We start from the raw sequence: 15,442 nt of genomic DNA, 5'->3' as shown, positions 1-15,442 counted from the left end.
CAACTCTCGTCTCAGACCACAAATGCATGTCCTTAACAAATGACACGAGTTACAATCGAAACATACAGATTTTGCAAGAATATAAAATATTTTGCTAAGAAGCACTGTTACAACAAAGAGATGCTGTTTGTCCAATGGCATAACAATTCTGCACACTATCTGTCCAAGTGTGAATTCTGGGCATGTAAACTCACTTGAATGGTTTGAAAGAGTGAACAGGATGAAGCTCTTCCCTCAGAGCATCCATCACTCTTGCTCCAGAGGCTCGCTTACCTCATCCTTCCCCTTCTTCCGGAATGCTTGACCCAGCCACTCACCCTCCCCCACTCCAGCTAATGCACACAGAGTAGCACTCAGGCACTCGTCTAATCCTTCTCCGACAAATCCTTAGAGACATGTAAACCCAGGTCATGAGCCAGACACTGCTGGACGCTGCTGCACTGGATGAACGGCAAGCTGCAGAAATACTGTAGCTAAACCTGTTGCTAGCTGTAGGCGCTCGTTTCAGATCGATGGTAGTTGAGATCTGGAGGCAAGGGTACCTTTCTTCTAGCTCTAGATGCTGTTCTTTGACATCAGTCGTGGTGAGATAGAGCTGTAAATGACATTTTATGATTGTTGGAGACTTCTTTACACATCTTGTGGTCTGCACTTGGGCTAAAACTTGCTAGAACATTCTATTCTGTTCATGCTGCAAGTTCTTTTTTCTAGTAAATAATTATGCAGACAGACTGGAACAGCTGATTTCTAATTGTTCTAAGATCTTTTTAAATCCCTTCTCAGATTCATCTGCATTGAAAACCTTCTTTCTGATGGTTTCTCTCCCTGGATCCAGCCATGGTGACCCCACACACTTCAAAAATCAAGATCAAACCAAACTAAATATCTAAGGATTAAAGAAGACAGGCTCCTCCAAAAAAAAAAAATCATCACATCATGTTCTACTCATCTGCTGTTAATTTACTGTACCTGATTCTCTTCTATTTCAGTCAATATTAACAAACATAGTCGAGTCCCAATATTTTAATCAAAAGAAAACATTAGTTTTTATATACACAGTACCAGACAAACTTTGTACACACATCTCATTCATTGGGTTTTGTTCATTTTATATTCTTTGAAGACATTAAATCTAATCTTCAAATAAGGATAAAATGTGCATATGATTAAACTTTCACTCATCTCATTGTGCATTACATATCTACCAGAGACAGATTAGATCATATATTATTAAAATTATTTATTCAAGTTTAATTTGTTTTGCTCAAATCTTTAACGTAAAGAGGTATTTTTAATATCATGACATGACATCGCAGAACCACAATATAAATCACAAGCTAAGTTTTTATTAATATCGTGCAGACCTATTAAAGGAGATATCGGGTGTGAGAAGGACTTGGGGTGTAGTGAAACATGATAATGAGTATGAACTTATATTGAATATCCCTCCTCTGTTCACCAGCTGCATTTCGAAACACAACAGCTGCATTTCGAAGCCTATACTCCCAACAAGCTTACAATGTTGGCAATGGGCCATATCATTTCCAATACAAACAAATCACTATTTTTACACCATTAAAAAAGTAGCTCCATATTTCATTGGTAGAATTCTGAGAGCTCTGATGTTTAAAACAAGTCACTGAAATGTTTAAAAGTTCACAGGTAGTTTATTAAAAAGGTACTTTTGCACAGTACCTTGAGGTACCTTAAATCGACTGGCGATCATGAACTAATAAGGTGGCGGCACCTGGAGAACTACCTCACTGCGTGTATAAACAGTGTTTTGTCCATATTTCACTTGAAAATAGAGTTTATCGCATCAGATTTTAAAAAAGCTGCCCCAAGTAATGCCTGAACCAAAAACACATTCATAAATTATACTATTATACAAATACACATATACTGCCTGGCCCAAAAAAAAAAGTCACACTCTAATATTTCGTTAAACCACCTTTGATTGCAGCACACATTCACTGTGGCATTGTTTCGATAAGCTTCTGCAATGTTTTTAGATTTATTGCAATCCAGTGTTGCATTAATTTTTCACCAATATCTTGCAGCATTGATGATGGTAGAGTCTGAATCCAGGTGGCTAATTTTTCTTATTGGGCCAGGCAGTGTAAAATAAAAAGCAGTTTCCTTACAAATGTTTTTGCCTTATTACATACTTATATATCGTTTTGTTTTTATAACCTTTAGCTGATCCCAACATTGCAAGACTTTGGCAAAGTTTGGCAACTTCTAGTCCTACACATGTGCACTCACCAAGACAGTCTGCTCGTATGTGGAATAAACCTGACTCTGATTCTAAACAGACAGTCAGGCTTATATAAAGGCTATTATTTTCTCCAGTGTATAAATCCACTGACCGAGGGCTTGACTGAAGTCCTGCCAAACAATGCAGTAAAAGAAAACCTGGACCCGAGCTCAGGCCAAGCCAAGCCAACCATCTAAGGAACTTAGAACTAAAGAGAGGGCTCGAGCAGGCCCATAACAAAGCAAAAACTAACATTCTTTGACCCGTTTTAGATTAATTTCACTGCTATTTTTGAGCAATTGGTCTAATAGTGATCACTGATGAGCTTGATGCTGCTTTACAAAGTGCTGAGTAACACAGGAGCTCTTCGCCAAGAGCGTCTCCTGCGATCCCTGAGGACAGTGTCTGTGTCCAGACAAAAGTGCCAGGGTAGCTCTGAGACTGGTGAGTCAGAGGCTAAAAACAGAAAGGCTAACACCGTGCTGGCGAAAGTCGTTCAGGCTGAAGAATTACACCAGCACATCCTTTGCAGAGGAGGAAGTCATTTTAAATGAGATCTTTATGAACTCTTGTAACATAGCAAACACTGTCTGGCAAACCTCGACAGACTCAGACTTTAGATTAAGCACAAAAAGAGGACCTACTATGGAGCTGCTCTGAACAGCAGATCACAGCTTGTTTGCACTGAAACCCACTCTGCTACTAACTCATGACTTATCAAACATGATTCCTCTAGGCAACTGGCTGAAGGTCTGAAAATAAAATGTAATCGATTTAAGCAAACAAGGCAGAAGGAGGCTGTAAAACAAAAAAATAAATAATATAAATAAATAAGGCTCAAAAGTTCAGGGGAACTGTGGGAGTCAAGATGGGATCAAGAAACCCAGACAACTCTGGAAAAACTTTCAATTGCCTGATAATTGTCCAAACTGTTGCATTGTGCAGTGCCATAACTAGGCATGAGCATCATTTTTAAATTGTTGACACCGATACAATATAATACGGTACTTTGAATTCAATGCCAATACCCAAACAATACTTTTTTCGATAGATTTTTTCTTCATTTTAACTTAAATAAAAATATATACAAAAAAATATTATTTTACTCAAACAGCATATTTATTTAACACAAAAACAACCATTACTTCAACTGCTTAAACTACAAATATTTTCCCCTAAGCATATTACTGGATGCAGTTCAGTTCTTTTTAAGATTTGTTTTTCTGACTAGTCTGCTGTGGAAAAATCTTGACTTGTCAGTACAAATCACATCCAGACACCACCCTCACCCCCAAGATTTGATGATATTTGAGGAATGATACTTTGCATTACTCTTATATTGTACTAGCCTGTACTTCTTTAAGGATAAAAATTGGTTTCTCAATATATTAATGGAAAGTATACATTTCAGGCATTTTTACTTAAAACAAACAAAAACATTAAAATCACCAGTGCAAATGTGCAAATATCAAACAGTGAACACCTCTTTAATGCTTTTAATAATGGATATTTAAATGAAACTATATTATTATTTATATTAGTGGTGTCAATCGCTATTGCTATAATACATACTTTAGGTGAAGGAGAAAGAGAATAAGAGAGCAACCTCCTGAGAGACTTCAGCACAGAAATGGAAAATGTAGTGTGAATGAATAACAAAATGAATCTATATTTATATTAGTGGTGTCAATCAAAAAATGTATTAAAATCATGATTTTCTTTTTTTTTTTTTTTTAGTGTGGATGAATCTTTGGAAGTAGAGCCAGACTTTAGAACATATCATCATGTTTACCTCTCTGTGCGCACTCTCCAAGTTTTTGTATGTACTCTCACTATCTGTGTTTCTGGATGTGAAGTCACATTTTTTACAATTCAGTATTCTGCGATATATTATGTTTCTGTAGTGAAGTAATGTAATTTTTATTAAATATTAGGAAAACTGTCACAGAATATAAAAAACAACATCCTAGCATCTTTTTTCTTGTAATTATTTTTTTTAAAAACTACGTTTTTTGAGAATCAAATTAGTATTGCAAACCAAAAAGAAGTTGTCTTACAGCTGTGAACTCTTGTAACATAGCAGACCCCAGCTGCCTAGACACGAGTTAGGCACGGAAAGAGGACCTTCTATGGTGCTGGTCTGAAGCGCAGACTGCAGCTTGTTTGCACTGGAACCTACCCTACAACCCACACAGCACTGGAGTGAAATGTCATCGTGTAATGCATTTGAATGCCAATGACATTACAAACACAGACAAAGAGGGGGTGTGAGCGGAAAATCCATGTGTGTATAGCTGCATACTGTACATTGTTCTGTAACCAGGTAGGTGACAAAAAAAAAAAAGCAAAGAATGGGCATATCACTCACCTTCAGCTTCTTGTTGAGTTTACAGCAGTATCGATACAGCATAGCAAGGTTGAGAGGCCCGAAGTCTGCATAAAAGCTAGAAACAAGCAAAACAAGAGCAAACACTGAACTTCTGGACACTTTCACAATGAACAACACATATTTGATAAACTGAGCCCCAATGAAAGACCGAAACTCTTTAATTACAGGTCTAAACCTCTGGTCTATTTATATACTGTGCCCTGTTCCAGCAGGAAATTACCAGCTGCATTATGTAAATAAGAAGGAATTCAAGGGAAAACTTGATGGAAAAATCACATTTCACACAGTTACGCAAGTGTTTTAGTAGTGTTGAAGGAGTAGAACAGGATGGGAGGAGGAAGTCACTTACTTTTCATACACAAACTCATCATCCGTGCAGAAATAGTGTGTGTTTGCTGTGCTTTTGGGTTTGCTCCTTAATGTGGCAAAATAGAGTCGATCTGGAAAACAAATAAAACACAAAAGACAAATAAATGGTTATAGAATTATTCAAGTTCCACAGAAGTCTAACACTAATATCTTGGAAATGGTGAGAAGTAAACACAGCCTTTGTCAAACATAATAAAACATATGAATCATCAACATGGCCTATGCAACAGATCCAGATACTTCAAGCACTGCAATGGCAATGATTAGCTAATCAGGCCCAAAGCATGTCACCAGCTGATTCGAATTTCCAAGCTTTATAAACTTTCAGACTCTACAAACCTTGTTCTAACACTTATCAACAACAGCAACTCTCCAAATATCAGGAAAAACCACAGTAAACAATGCACCCACAGGCCAATACAAAGTTATGTGAAGACAGCTGAGCCTAGCCCTTTTTTTTTCCACAGTGTGGATGGTGAAATTGAAGTTCAGGGGAAGTGTGGAAGTCCAGCTGAAATCAGGAAGACCAAGAACATCTTCAGAGGAAAAAAAAAGTATTGTATGCTGGTAAGCATTGTATACTTCATACTGCTGTAAAGAACAAGCAGGACAGTTTTTTCACTGAGAACTTGATTTGTTTAATTAGTGTAATTTGCCTATGGGTGCACACACTTTCCCAAAACATTTGAAAAACATATCGCAGTACTACACATGACTTCTGTCATTTATGTTTTTAGGTGTGCAAACATATAGAAATAATACAGGTATAAGCAGATAACTCATTGTATTGTAATACGAATATAATTTATTTGATCATTTTTCAACTGCAGTTGTTATTTGTCCCAGTTTTGTAAATCTATAAAGATTTAGAGGCATTTTCCCAGGCCGGATGTAAGCCAAGCCAAGATCTTTATGTTCCTTCCCATTCATAATTTATAATGCTGTTTAATACAGATCTCATCGTCTCATCATAAAACTATAAACCTCCACTGGCTTTAGCTAACAAATATGTAAACCTGTCTTGTCATCTATTCATCAGGTTTCTTGAAAAAAAGTGCCAACAATAGATAAATAATGTGTCTGGTTATATTTTAGCTTCTAGACAGATCATTTGTTGCTACTGAAATAGAAACATTTGGACTGGACAGTATGGCCAATGTTTTATATCACAAACTGATATAAGTGATACAAGTAGGCCTGTCACAATCATTTTTTTGTGGACATATGTCGTCTCACAAATTATTTTGATAAATTATGTGATAAGTCACTTTAAGACAATTAAATGCCACAGACATATGATAATAGTATAGCATAAAGTAATTTTACCCTTTTAAAGGCAAAATAATTAATTAAATCACAGTTTGGGAAATATATACCTATTGCAATCCACGCTGTGTGCATGGAGTACTATATGTTATATGTGTGAACAAACGTATTCAAATAACACAATAGATGACAATTAATAAATATCCATTTGATTAATGGCCATTTATTGTGCGATAAACCAATAACGTAATTATCGTCAAAGGCCTAGATACAACAACAAAAGTTGGTCAGTGACAGACGCTGTACAAATTGTATATATTGCTAAAATAATAATGTATTTAAAATAATAAACACCTTTATAAAAACATTTTCTACATTATTGTGAAATTATATTTACTTATTTCCTGTGTGTGTGTTAGATATTTATTACTTCGAACTTTTTTTTTTTAATTGTCCGTTCCACCTTAAAAATACTGCAGCAGATTTATTACAGAGTTCGCACGAGCGCAAGAAATAATACTGGACCTTTTAAGGTGGACCATCTATTAAAAAACAGGCTCCGTTCATATTTTTCTTGTTAAATTGTATCGTTACTATCGTATCGTCTCTAAAACGTCAATAGATAATATAATTATCGTGACAGGCCTAAATACAACATAACACTAAAAGTGGGTCAGTGATAGATGCTGAAAAACCATACAATGAAATATAGAATTAATAAACACCTTAAAATATACAGCTCTGAGAAAAAATGAGACCACTTAAAATCAATGAGTTTTTATTTTTTATTTTGCCAAATTAAAAACCTCTGGAATATAAACAAGAGGAAGATAAATAATCAAAGCCATTAAACCAAGCTGAAGTAATTACTTGACTTTTTGCACCAGGAGTGGCATAAAGTGATCCAAAAGCAGTGTGCAAGACTGGTGGAAGAGAACATGCAAAGATGCACGAAACTGTCATTAAAAAACAGGGTTATTCCATCAAAAAAAACATTATTCAATAAAAATCTTTATTTCAGACATTTCTATTTTTCTGCAAATAAATAACAATTACTCTAAATAAAAAAAATATTTTTGTTTGGAATTTGGAAAAAATGTTGTCCGTAGTTTTTAGAATAAAACAACAACAATATATGCATATATATAGCCAAGTTACATTTGGCTTAAGGACCTATTTCAAAAAGTTGTCCGTTCCACATAAAAAAAATTATTGTAGCTTATTCTTATTCTATTACAGAAATTGCACGAGCGCCAGCAAAAATACTGCAAATTTTAAGGTGGACCTTCCAATTACAAAAATACCTTCACCTCATCTTTGCACCTCGATTTACCGTATTGTTACGTCTTAAAACTCAGTTAGTTATTTGCTATGAGTTGTGTGAGAGAGAGCTGTGTGTGTTGTGGTAACGTTATTGTGTACTGAAGACCTCCCCCATCACAACAATGAATCAGTACTCAGAGTTCAGAGCTGAACTTTCCTTAAACTCACCTTTCATAAACTCCGAGGCTCCCAGCAACTCACTGTCATCAGCCATTTTAAAGAGAGTGGAGAGAATAGCGGAGTGTTTGAGGTGATCCAGAGACATGAGGGATCCGACCAGTTAGTTACTCAGACAGAAGTTTAGTAGAAGAGAGGAAGCAGTGTGGTCTCTCTCTATCTCTATCTGCGCAGTTCACTCTCAGCTTTCTTCTCCAACCTACGACTCCTCTGTTCAGCTCCGAAAAGCAGCTCAAATCCCGCAGAGTCCTGTTTTTCAGAGTTAAATCTCCGCTCTCAGTGTCTCACATGCTCAGCGTGTTCTCAGTAACGGTAATGAATGGAGACGCAGCCGAACAGAGCCCGTGTCCTCCCGCAGAGCCGCCGCGCTCAGTCCCCGGAGCTCCCTGAGCTCCACAAAGTGTCGAATAAAGTCCTGAGTTCAGCCCCGCCGCGCAGAGCTGCTGCCTCACACCCGCGCTCACCCTCCGCTCACTGGAACTGAGAGTGTTTTCTCCACTGCCATGCTGAGTCTCAGTGTTTTTGTGTGTGTCTGTAATGGTGTGTTTGTTAGAATGTGTAAGCGACTAGGCAAACATCTTAAAGGGACGTCACGTGGTAAGCCAGGCGACCAATCCCAGCGCAGAAGACCGCTACTCGCGTTTGGAGCTCAATTTGACCAATCAGAACACAGGAATAAGAAATTCATATTGTAGCACAGTCTGTATACAGTAGTAGTAAAATATTATATGATATAATAATATAGGATATTATAAAATACAACAGTTTTACGTTTCTTAAAGTATTTTGTATATCTTCATTTAATCCCAATATTTGAACCGAAAACATATATAACATTTAAATAAACTCAAACTGACCAATCAGAACACAGGAATAAGACATTCATTTTGTATAGTAATAGCAAAATATTATGGAATATTAGAAAATAGAATAGTTTTAAGTTTTTCTGAGTATTTTCATCTCAATATTTTTACAGAAAAGTTTTAATAAACTTAAATGGACCAATCAGAACACAGGAAATATACTCATAATATAGCACATATCGGATCTAGTATATTTTCTTTTCATATTAAAATAGAACAAAATAGAATAGAATGAAAAATGTATATAAAAAAACACTAAGCTTTAAAAGATCTGGAAAATGGATTAAAATGGGGCTTTAAGTATAACAACATATATAATAGCATAATATTTATTTTCTAGTCACAGGTGAATGTATAATAATTATAAAATATGTATAGCATTTATAGTAAATGTATATATATTTTTTATTAGAATTAAATGTTTTGTAAACCTTGCGCTAAAATATTGAGGCAGATATATAAAGAGTTTTTTTTACAATTTTCATTGCTTCCAAAATGCTTGAAATGATTATTTAAATACATTTAAAAAATACAGTCTAGTGTGCTTTACAATACAAAAACCAAACATTGCTTATATTACTTGACTTCAGTATGTCTGCAGTATGTCAGCAGTTTATTTGTTTGTTTTTTGGTTGGCTCAGCATTTTCCAAGAAGCAAGTTTTGTGCATTATTTTAGACCAACATATTTCCAAAAAAAGAAAAGCACCAAAAAGCCCTCTGCTGACTGAAGCTGGATATACAGTACTATGATGTTCCCCTCTGGATCTATAGGGAGTTCAGTGCTGAAGGAGAACTCTGGAGTAAATCTGCTGAGCTACTTTTAGAATCAATCTTTTTAAAGCTACTTTTACTTATTTGTTTTTAGATTCATTACTGCTATACTTGCAAGTTATGTTTTCAAGCAGCTTCCTTGAACTTGACACTACATGAAAATGTTTACAAGCATAGGAATACTCAGCAATCTGAGCCGGGTTGTCCACATTTTCCATATTTGTCTCTCCCTCCATCCTCTGTTGCTTCTGATACCCAAACACGGGTGCACACGACCAAGATCACATATCCACCTCCTCCTGCCAGGCTTTGTGCTTATTCAGGTCACCCACAAAAACAAGTGGTGAGAGTGAATGAACTGTACATGTGATCAGCCTGTCACCATCACAATATCCACACACGCAGCAGGTCAGAAGGTCAGCAAAGTGGCAAATGTCAAGGGGTAGATATAATGTATTAGGCAGCAAGTGAACGGTCAGTTCTTGAAGTTGATGTGTTGAGGCAGGAAAACATTTTTACACACGGTTAAACAGGACTTCTTGAGGTTGATTTTGTAGTTCGTTTGGGCAGGTTTGTATACCGTAGCTTCATTTAGATGCAGACCAAAACAACTGCACCAAGATCCTTGAGATGGGTGGTCTCAGTCTGGTCCCAAATGGACACACTGGACTGGTTCAATTCCAGAGTTTGTGATCCAACCCATCTATCAGGTATGCGGCACATGTTTAAGAGAGATAAATAGCTCTGCTGCCCAGATAAGTTTACAAATATTAGCATATGCTCCATGTTCATGCACTAATGTAGTCCTGTGTTCACTCAGTAGCCCAGAACACTGAAAATCCACATGCCCTTACACATTCCAAGTGGGAACGTTGGTGATCTTGGATTTTAATCTGCGTCAAAACCATGATAAAATCGTGAGACACTTTACTAAGAACATTTCAAAAAGTAATGTCTAAATAACTTCTGTAGGTCAAAACATCTCCAAAACTTTAGGCAGTCTTTAGGGGGATTCCTGGTGTGCAGTTGTCTCAACCTACTGGGAATATTGTCATGAAAGCACAATCATTTATGACAGTACATTTATACAGCTTTTTGCAAGACGCCCTGTGATGCTGTACAACAGCACTTTCTATATACAGTCCTCTGCACCAAAACACACACAACAGGGAGAATCAGCAGCCAATCTCACACAGCATACTTTCAACTTGAAACAATCTTCCACTTGGATAAATGGATTGGGCAGTGAGGGCAATTTAGAGAAATCAAATTGATATCCGTGTTTTTGGACTGCTGGAGTCCATGGACTTAACCCACAGACCCCAGAACTAAGAGCATGAACATGCCAACCACCTACTCACTCTGCCACTCAAGACTTATTAATTGTAGACTCACTCATATTATTCAATTTAGAGAAATCAAACTGATTTCCATGTTTTTAAACTATAGGGATACCAAAGTCCATGGATCAAACCCATGCCGATAGGTACTTGAACCAATGACCCCGGAACTAAGAGCATGAACATGCCAACCACCTAACCATCTTGCCACCCAAGACTCATCAAATGTAGACTCACTGATACTGATGAAGTCACAATCATGCAATGCATACTTTCAACCAGAAACAGCTGTTCATTTGGATGACTGCATTGGGTAGTGAAGGAATTTAGAGAAATCAAAACTAATCTCCAAGTTTTTGGACATATCTTTATAATAATATCTGTCTGTAAGCAGGCTTTTAGAGGCAGATGCCAGATTTATTTACCTCCACTGTAAACAATTCTGGAAGTTTCCCACCAGAACATTTCTCACCAACTCACATCAACTGTAACAGGTGAATTCTACAGATGTTTGAGGGCTGGAATGCTTGCTACAGTGAGAAGTGATTTGAGTCCAGTTCAAGTTACACTATCATATTATTGCTGCTGTAATGAAGTCACGTTTTCTAGTAGTTTCCTCTGTGAACCAGATCGTACATAAAAGCAGACACAACACATCTCCAATAGAACTGAACCCAGTAAAGGGACTATTGTCCTCTACTGGAAACACCCCTGTTCACGATCAAAAGATAAAATCTGCAAGTCTCTCCTACCTGCTATTAAAGAGATCCAGACCTTGTGTACAGTTGAGGCCGGCTGGCTCCACTCACTGTTCTCCTGGCTTCTCCAGGACACAATGTCTGACATGCCTTGATGGAAAGTCAGCAGAGTGAGAGGGGTTGTGGGACACTTCAGACTCCCTACAATGTCCAAAACCCCTTAAACCCAACAGGCACTGCTGAGTCACAACAGGCTGCTGTGCAGTGGGTCTGCAGGGACACAGTGTGCCAGTGGAACAGAACAGTGGGGATTTGGCTCCCGTGGCTCGCTCGGGTTTCTGTACACCGTGCTCGTGTTACAGCCCCGGTGAGGTGTGACTTTCAGACTTCTTCAGGTTTCTTCACCAGCTAATCGGCCGCCTTCCTGTTTTCAGAAGCAGATGCGGGCCATGATTACGGCTGTTGTGTCCAGCCATTGGCCTCATTGTACGGCCCAGATGCTTTAAGCTTCAGATAGCCTTTTAATTGCTGCTCCCTTTATCAGTAATTGCCTGCTGTCATGTTGTCATGCTAATAAAGATGACTTGATACTGTACAGCCCTGACATCATGGAAAAAGCTGCAGACGTGCCAACCTGTGTATTATTGAGGGGGGAGTCATTTGGTGTGTGGCACAGTACAGGCTGAGCAAAAAACAATTAAGTTATTAGGTTATTCAGAAGGGTACTTGTGCACTACTATAAAGGGCCTTGTCATGAGAAGGTGAATTTCGTCTGATTAATAAATGGATGTACAACTTTTCCTACATTGTAAATGAATACTGAAGTCATCTAGACTTCAAATGAACACATAAGTAATCATGTAGTAACTACAAGTGTTAAACAAACCAAATACTCAAGAAGTAACTCTTGGTCTTCCTTTCCTGAGGTGGTCCTGATGAGAGCCAGTTTCATCATACCGTTTTTTTTATTATCTTTACGACTGCACTTGTGGATATTTTCAAAGTTTTTAAAATGTGTCAGAATTACTGAATTTTTCTTTACTTAGTTGAGTAGTTCTTGCCTTAGTATGAGTTAGACCATTACTCAAATAGAGCTATTCACTGTTTACCAACTCTCTCTATCTCTACATAAAGTTACAACTGATGCTCTCAAACACATTAAGAGGCAAGAAATGCAAGTTATTAACTTTTAAACAGTTCAGCACAGCTGTTAACTGAAAGCCATTTCAGGAAAATACCTCATAAATACGACTGAGAAAATGTAAAGAGATGTGAAAAGATGTCATCTAAGCAAAAGGTGCCTACTTTAAAGTATCTAAAATATAAAACATATTCTGGTTTGTTTTTTTGTTTACTAAATAATTCCATATGATTTGTCTTCATAGTTTGGGTGTCTTTAGTATTAATCCCCAATGGAGGACTTTTTAAAATAAAGAAAAACACTGAATTTAAGGTATGTCCAAATTTCTTTATTGTTACTGTACTTTGAGTTGAATGCATTGCATAGACAGAGTGAACCCATGACATGGCTCTCCACATCATCACTGATTGTGGAAACTTCACACTAGACATCAAGCAGCTTGGACTGTGCGTCTCTCCACTCTTCCTCCAGACAGCAAATTTACTGATGATCTGTGATGGTTTGGAGAGACATGTCATCTGCTGGTGTTGATCCACTGTGTTATATCAAGTCTAAAGTCAGTGCAGTGTTTTTTTCTGAAAATCTTACAGCACTTTATGCTTCCCTCTGCTGACAACTTTTATAGAGATGCAGAGATTTCATTCTCCAGCAGGACTTTGCACACTGCCCACACTGCCATAAGTACCAGTTGATATTAATTAAAATAGATCACTCTGTGTGTAATACATCTAGATAATACATAATTTTCACATTTTGAACTGAATTATTGAAATAAATTAAGTTTTCAATGATATTCAGATTTTTTAGCTGGACCTGTATGCTTGATCTTACAAAATGATAAGAATGTGGTGGTGATAAAAAGGTAATTTGGTACACATTCTGTGGCCCTGTTCTAAAGTCTATTCATTTTGGCTAAGCCTCATGAGCATATATTGAAAATATTATTTTGTCCCAGACTTTATATTTTTGGAGATCCCATATTTTTGGAGCTCAATGGTCAAGACTGTCACTGTTGGACTGAGAATGGACCACCAATCGTGCCCTGTAGGCAGTGTCCTGTTGGCAGGGTTTTGTATCCAGTAATAAACTAGAGTCTAGGATGTCCAAACTGTGTCGCAACAGATGAGCTTCTTTGATGAGCTGACCTTTTTTGATCTACAAGTTGGAGCAGTTTTGGTTGCTCACCATAAGTATTAAGTTTTTTTTAAACGCAGGAAATGCAGTTAAATATGTCAAAATAAAATACTGGGTAATGGAAACCTGTTTTAAAAAAATATTTCAGAGATAATTTATTTATTTATATCAATTTTTTTACACAGAAACATTTTTGGTGTTCGAAAAAAATTCTCATAAGCTAAAAAAGAACTGCCCACTGTTTCATCATAATGGAAAAAATCCTCTGTATACAATGAAATCATAATTTGAAGGTGAGTTTCATAAGCAGAACTAAAATTTCAACCACTAGGGGGCACACACACCAGGGCTACAACAGCAAAATGGTAATTTATCACTCCCAATGTCACAGGACAGAAACTAGTATGGTGTCCCATGACTTTTGCCATGTGCAGGAAATGTGATTTGTGACCCTTATTGTAAAGAATTACCCAATATACATTCACACTGACAGTCACTGACAGATACAGGGTGCAAAAAAACTAATTGGCAAAATGTGTAGGTTTAGTGGTTTTCACAGGATATTGTTTAAATCAATAGGCCTATTGGAATTATATTGTATTAATCAAAATAAAAACATATACTGCGATAAAAAAATTGGCCATATTCTTATTTTAAAGCAAAGCATATTTTTTTCAGCTCCCATTAAAAAGGAACTGAAACTGCTACTACTTCATGCTTTCTTTAGAAATGCACTTCTTTCCTCCATTCTGCAATGTGTTTCCAAAATCTGCTGTATTTCAACTTCATGATGAAACAAGCTTAAATACATAAAAATACAATTGCGAAACCTCTGAGAAATGAGAGCGATAGACAGAAATAAATTCACTAATCCCGCCTAATCTTCACCCGCTGCTCTCAGGCCGCCGCTGTGTAACAGTAGGTGAACGCTGGTGTTATTTAAAGGGCCATGAGGAAGAGGCAATGCTGCAGATCATAAGCGATAAAGACCTCGGTTATGTAACGACCCCTTCCAGAGCAGGTGTCTGAGCTTCCAGAACAAACAAGGCCAGCTGTTTTTCATCTACAAGCCATTATTTTACTGCACACATAGAGCACAAGATAACAGAAGGATCTGGAAAATGAAGAATAATCTTCAAAAATTTTTTTTTTTTTTTTTGTAAAAATTTCTGGTGTCTGCTGTGGACACGACACTTTAAAGGTGATATATTGATAGGTTTCTTTGATTTTGCTATTTATAGGTATATGTTTGAGTAAAATGAACATTGTTGTTTTATTCTGTAAACTACAGACAACATTTCTCACAAATTCCAAATAAAAATATTGTCATTTAGAGCATTTATTTGCAGAAAACAAGATGCAGAGCTATCAGACCTCAAATAATGCAAAAAAAAAAAAAAAAGTTCATACTCATAAAGTTTTTAAGAGTCCAGAGATTAATATTTTGTGGAATAACCCTGGTTTTTAATCACAGTTTTCATGCATCTTGGCATGTTCTCCTCCACCAGTCTTACACACTGCTTTTGGATAACTTTATGCCACTCCTGGTGCAAAATTTCAAGCAGTTCAGCTTGGCCTGATGGCTTGTGATCATCCATCTTCCTCTTGATTATATTCCAGAGGGTTTCAATTTGGTAAAATCAAAGAAACTCATCATTTTTAAGTGGTCTCTTATTTTTGTCCAGGAAAATTCAGTGTAACTATAATTCTTAA

At 36.9% G+C, this 15,442-nt stretch overlaps 1 protein-coding gene across 8 annotated transcripts in view; it reads right to left on the bottom strand.

Moving 5' to 3' along the window:
• cdc14ab (cell division cycle 14Ab) overlaps positions 1-8,363 on the bottom strand; it is an 85,618-nt gene extending 77,255 nt beyond the window's left edge. For all 8 annotated transcript variants that reach the window (XM_022669633.2, XM_022669639.2, XM_022669634.2 and 5 more), the window contains exons 1-3: positions 7,773-8,363; positions 4,996-5,086; positions 4,626-4,701 (exon numbers count right to left, since the gene is read on the bottom strand). In XM_022669633.2, coding sequence (XP_022525354.2) covers positions 4,626-4,701; positions 4,996-5,086; positions 7,773-7,869 — 264 coding nt within the window. In that variant the 5' untranslated portion in view covers positions 7,870-8,363. The remainder of the gene's footprint in view (positions 1-4,625; positions 4,702-4,995; positions 5,087-7,772) is intronic.
• Between the last annotated feature and the right edge of the window lie 7,079 nt (positions 8,364-15,442).

This window comes from Astyanax mexicanus, chromosome 16 (genome assembly GCF_023375975.1).
Source record: "Astyanax mexicanus isolate ESR-SI-001 chromosome 16, AstMex3_surface, whole genome shotgun sequence".
NCBI lineage: Eukaryota > Metazoa > Chordata > Actinopteri > Characiformes > Acestrorhamphidae > Astyanax > Astyanax mexicanus.
The sequence above is the reverse complement of the archived record's forward strand: the minus strand, read 5'-3'. Positions and strand labels throughout refer to the sequence as shown.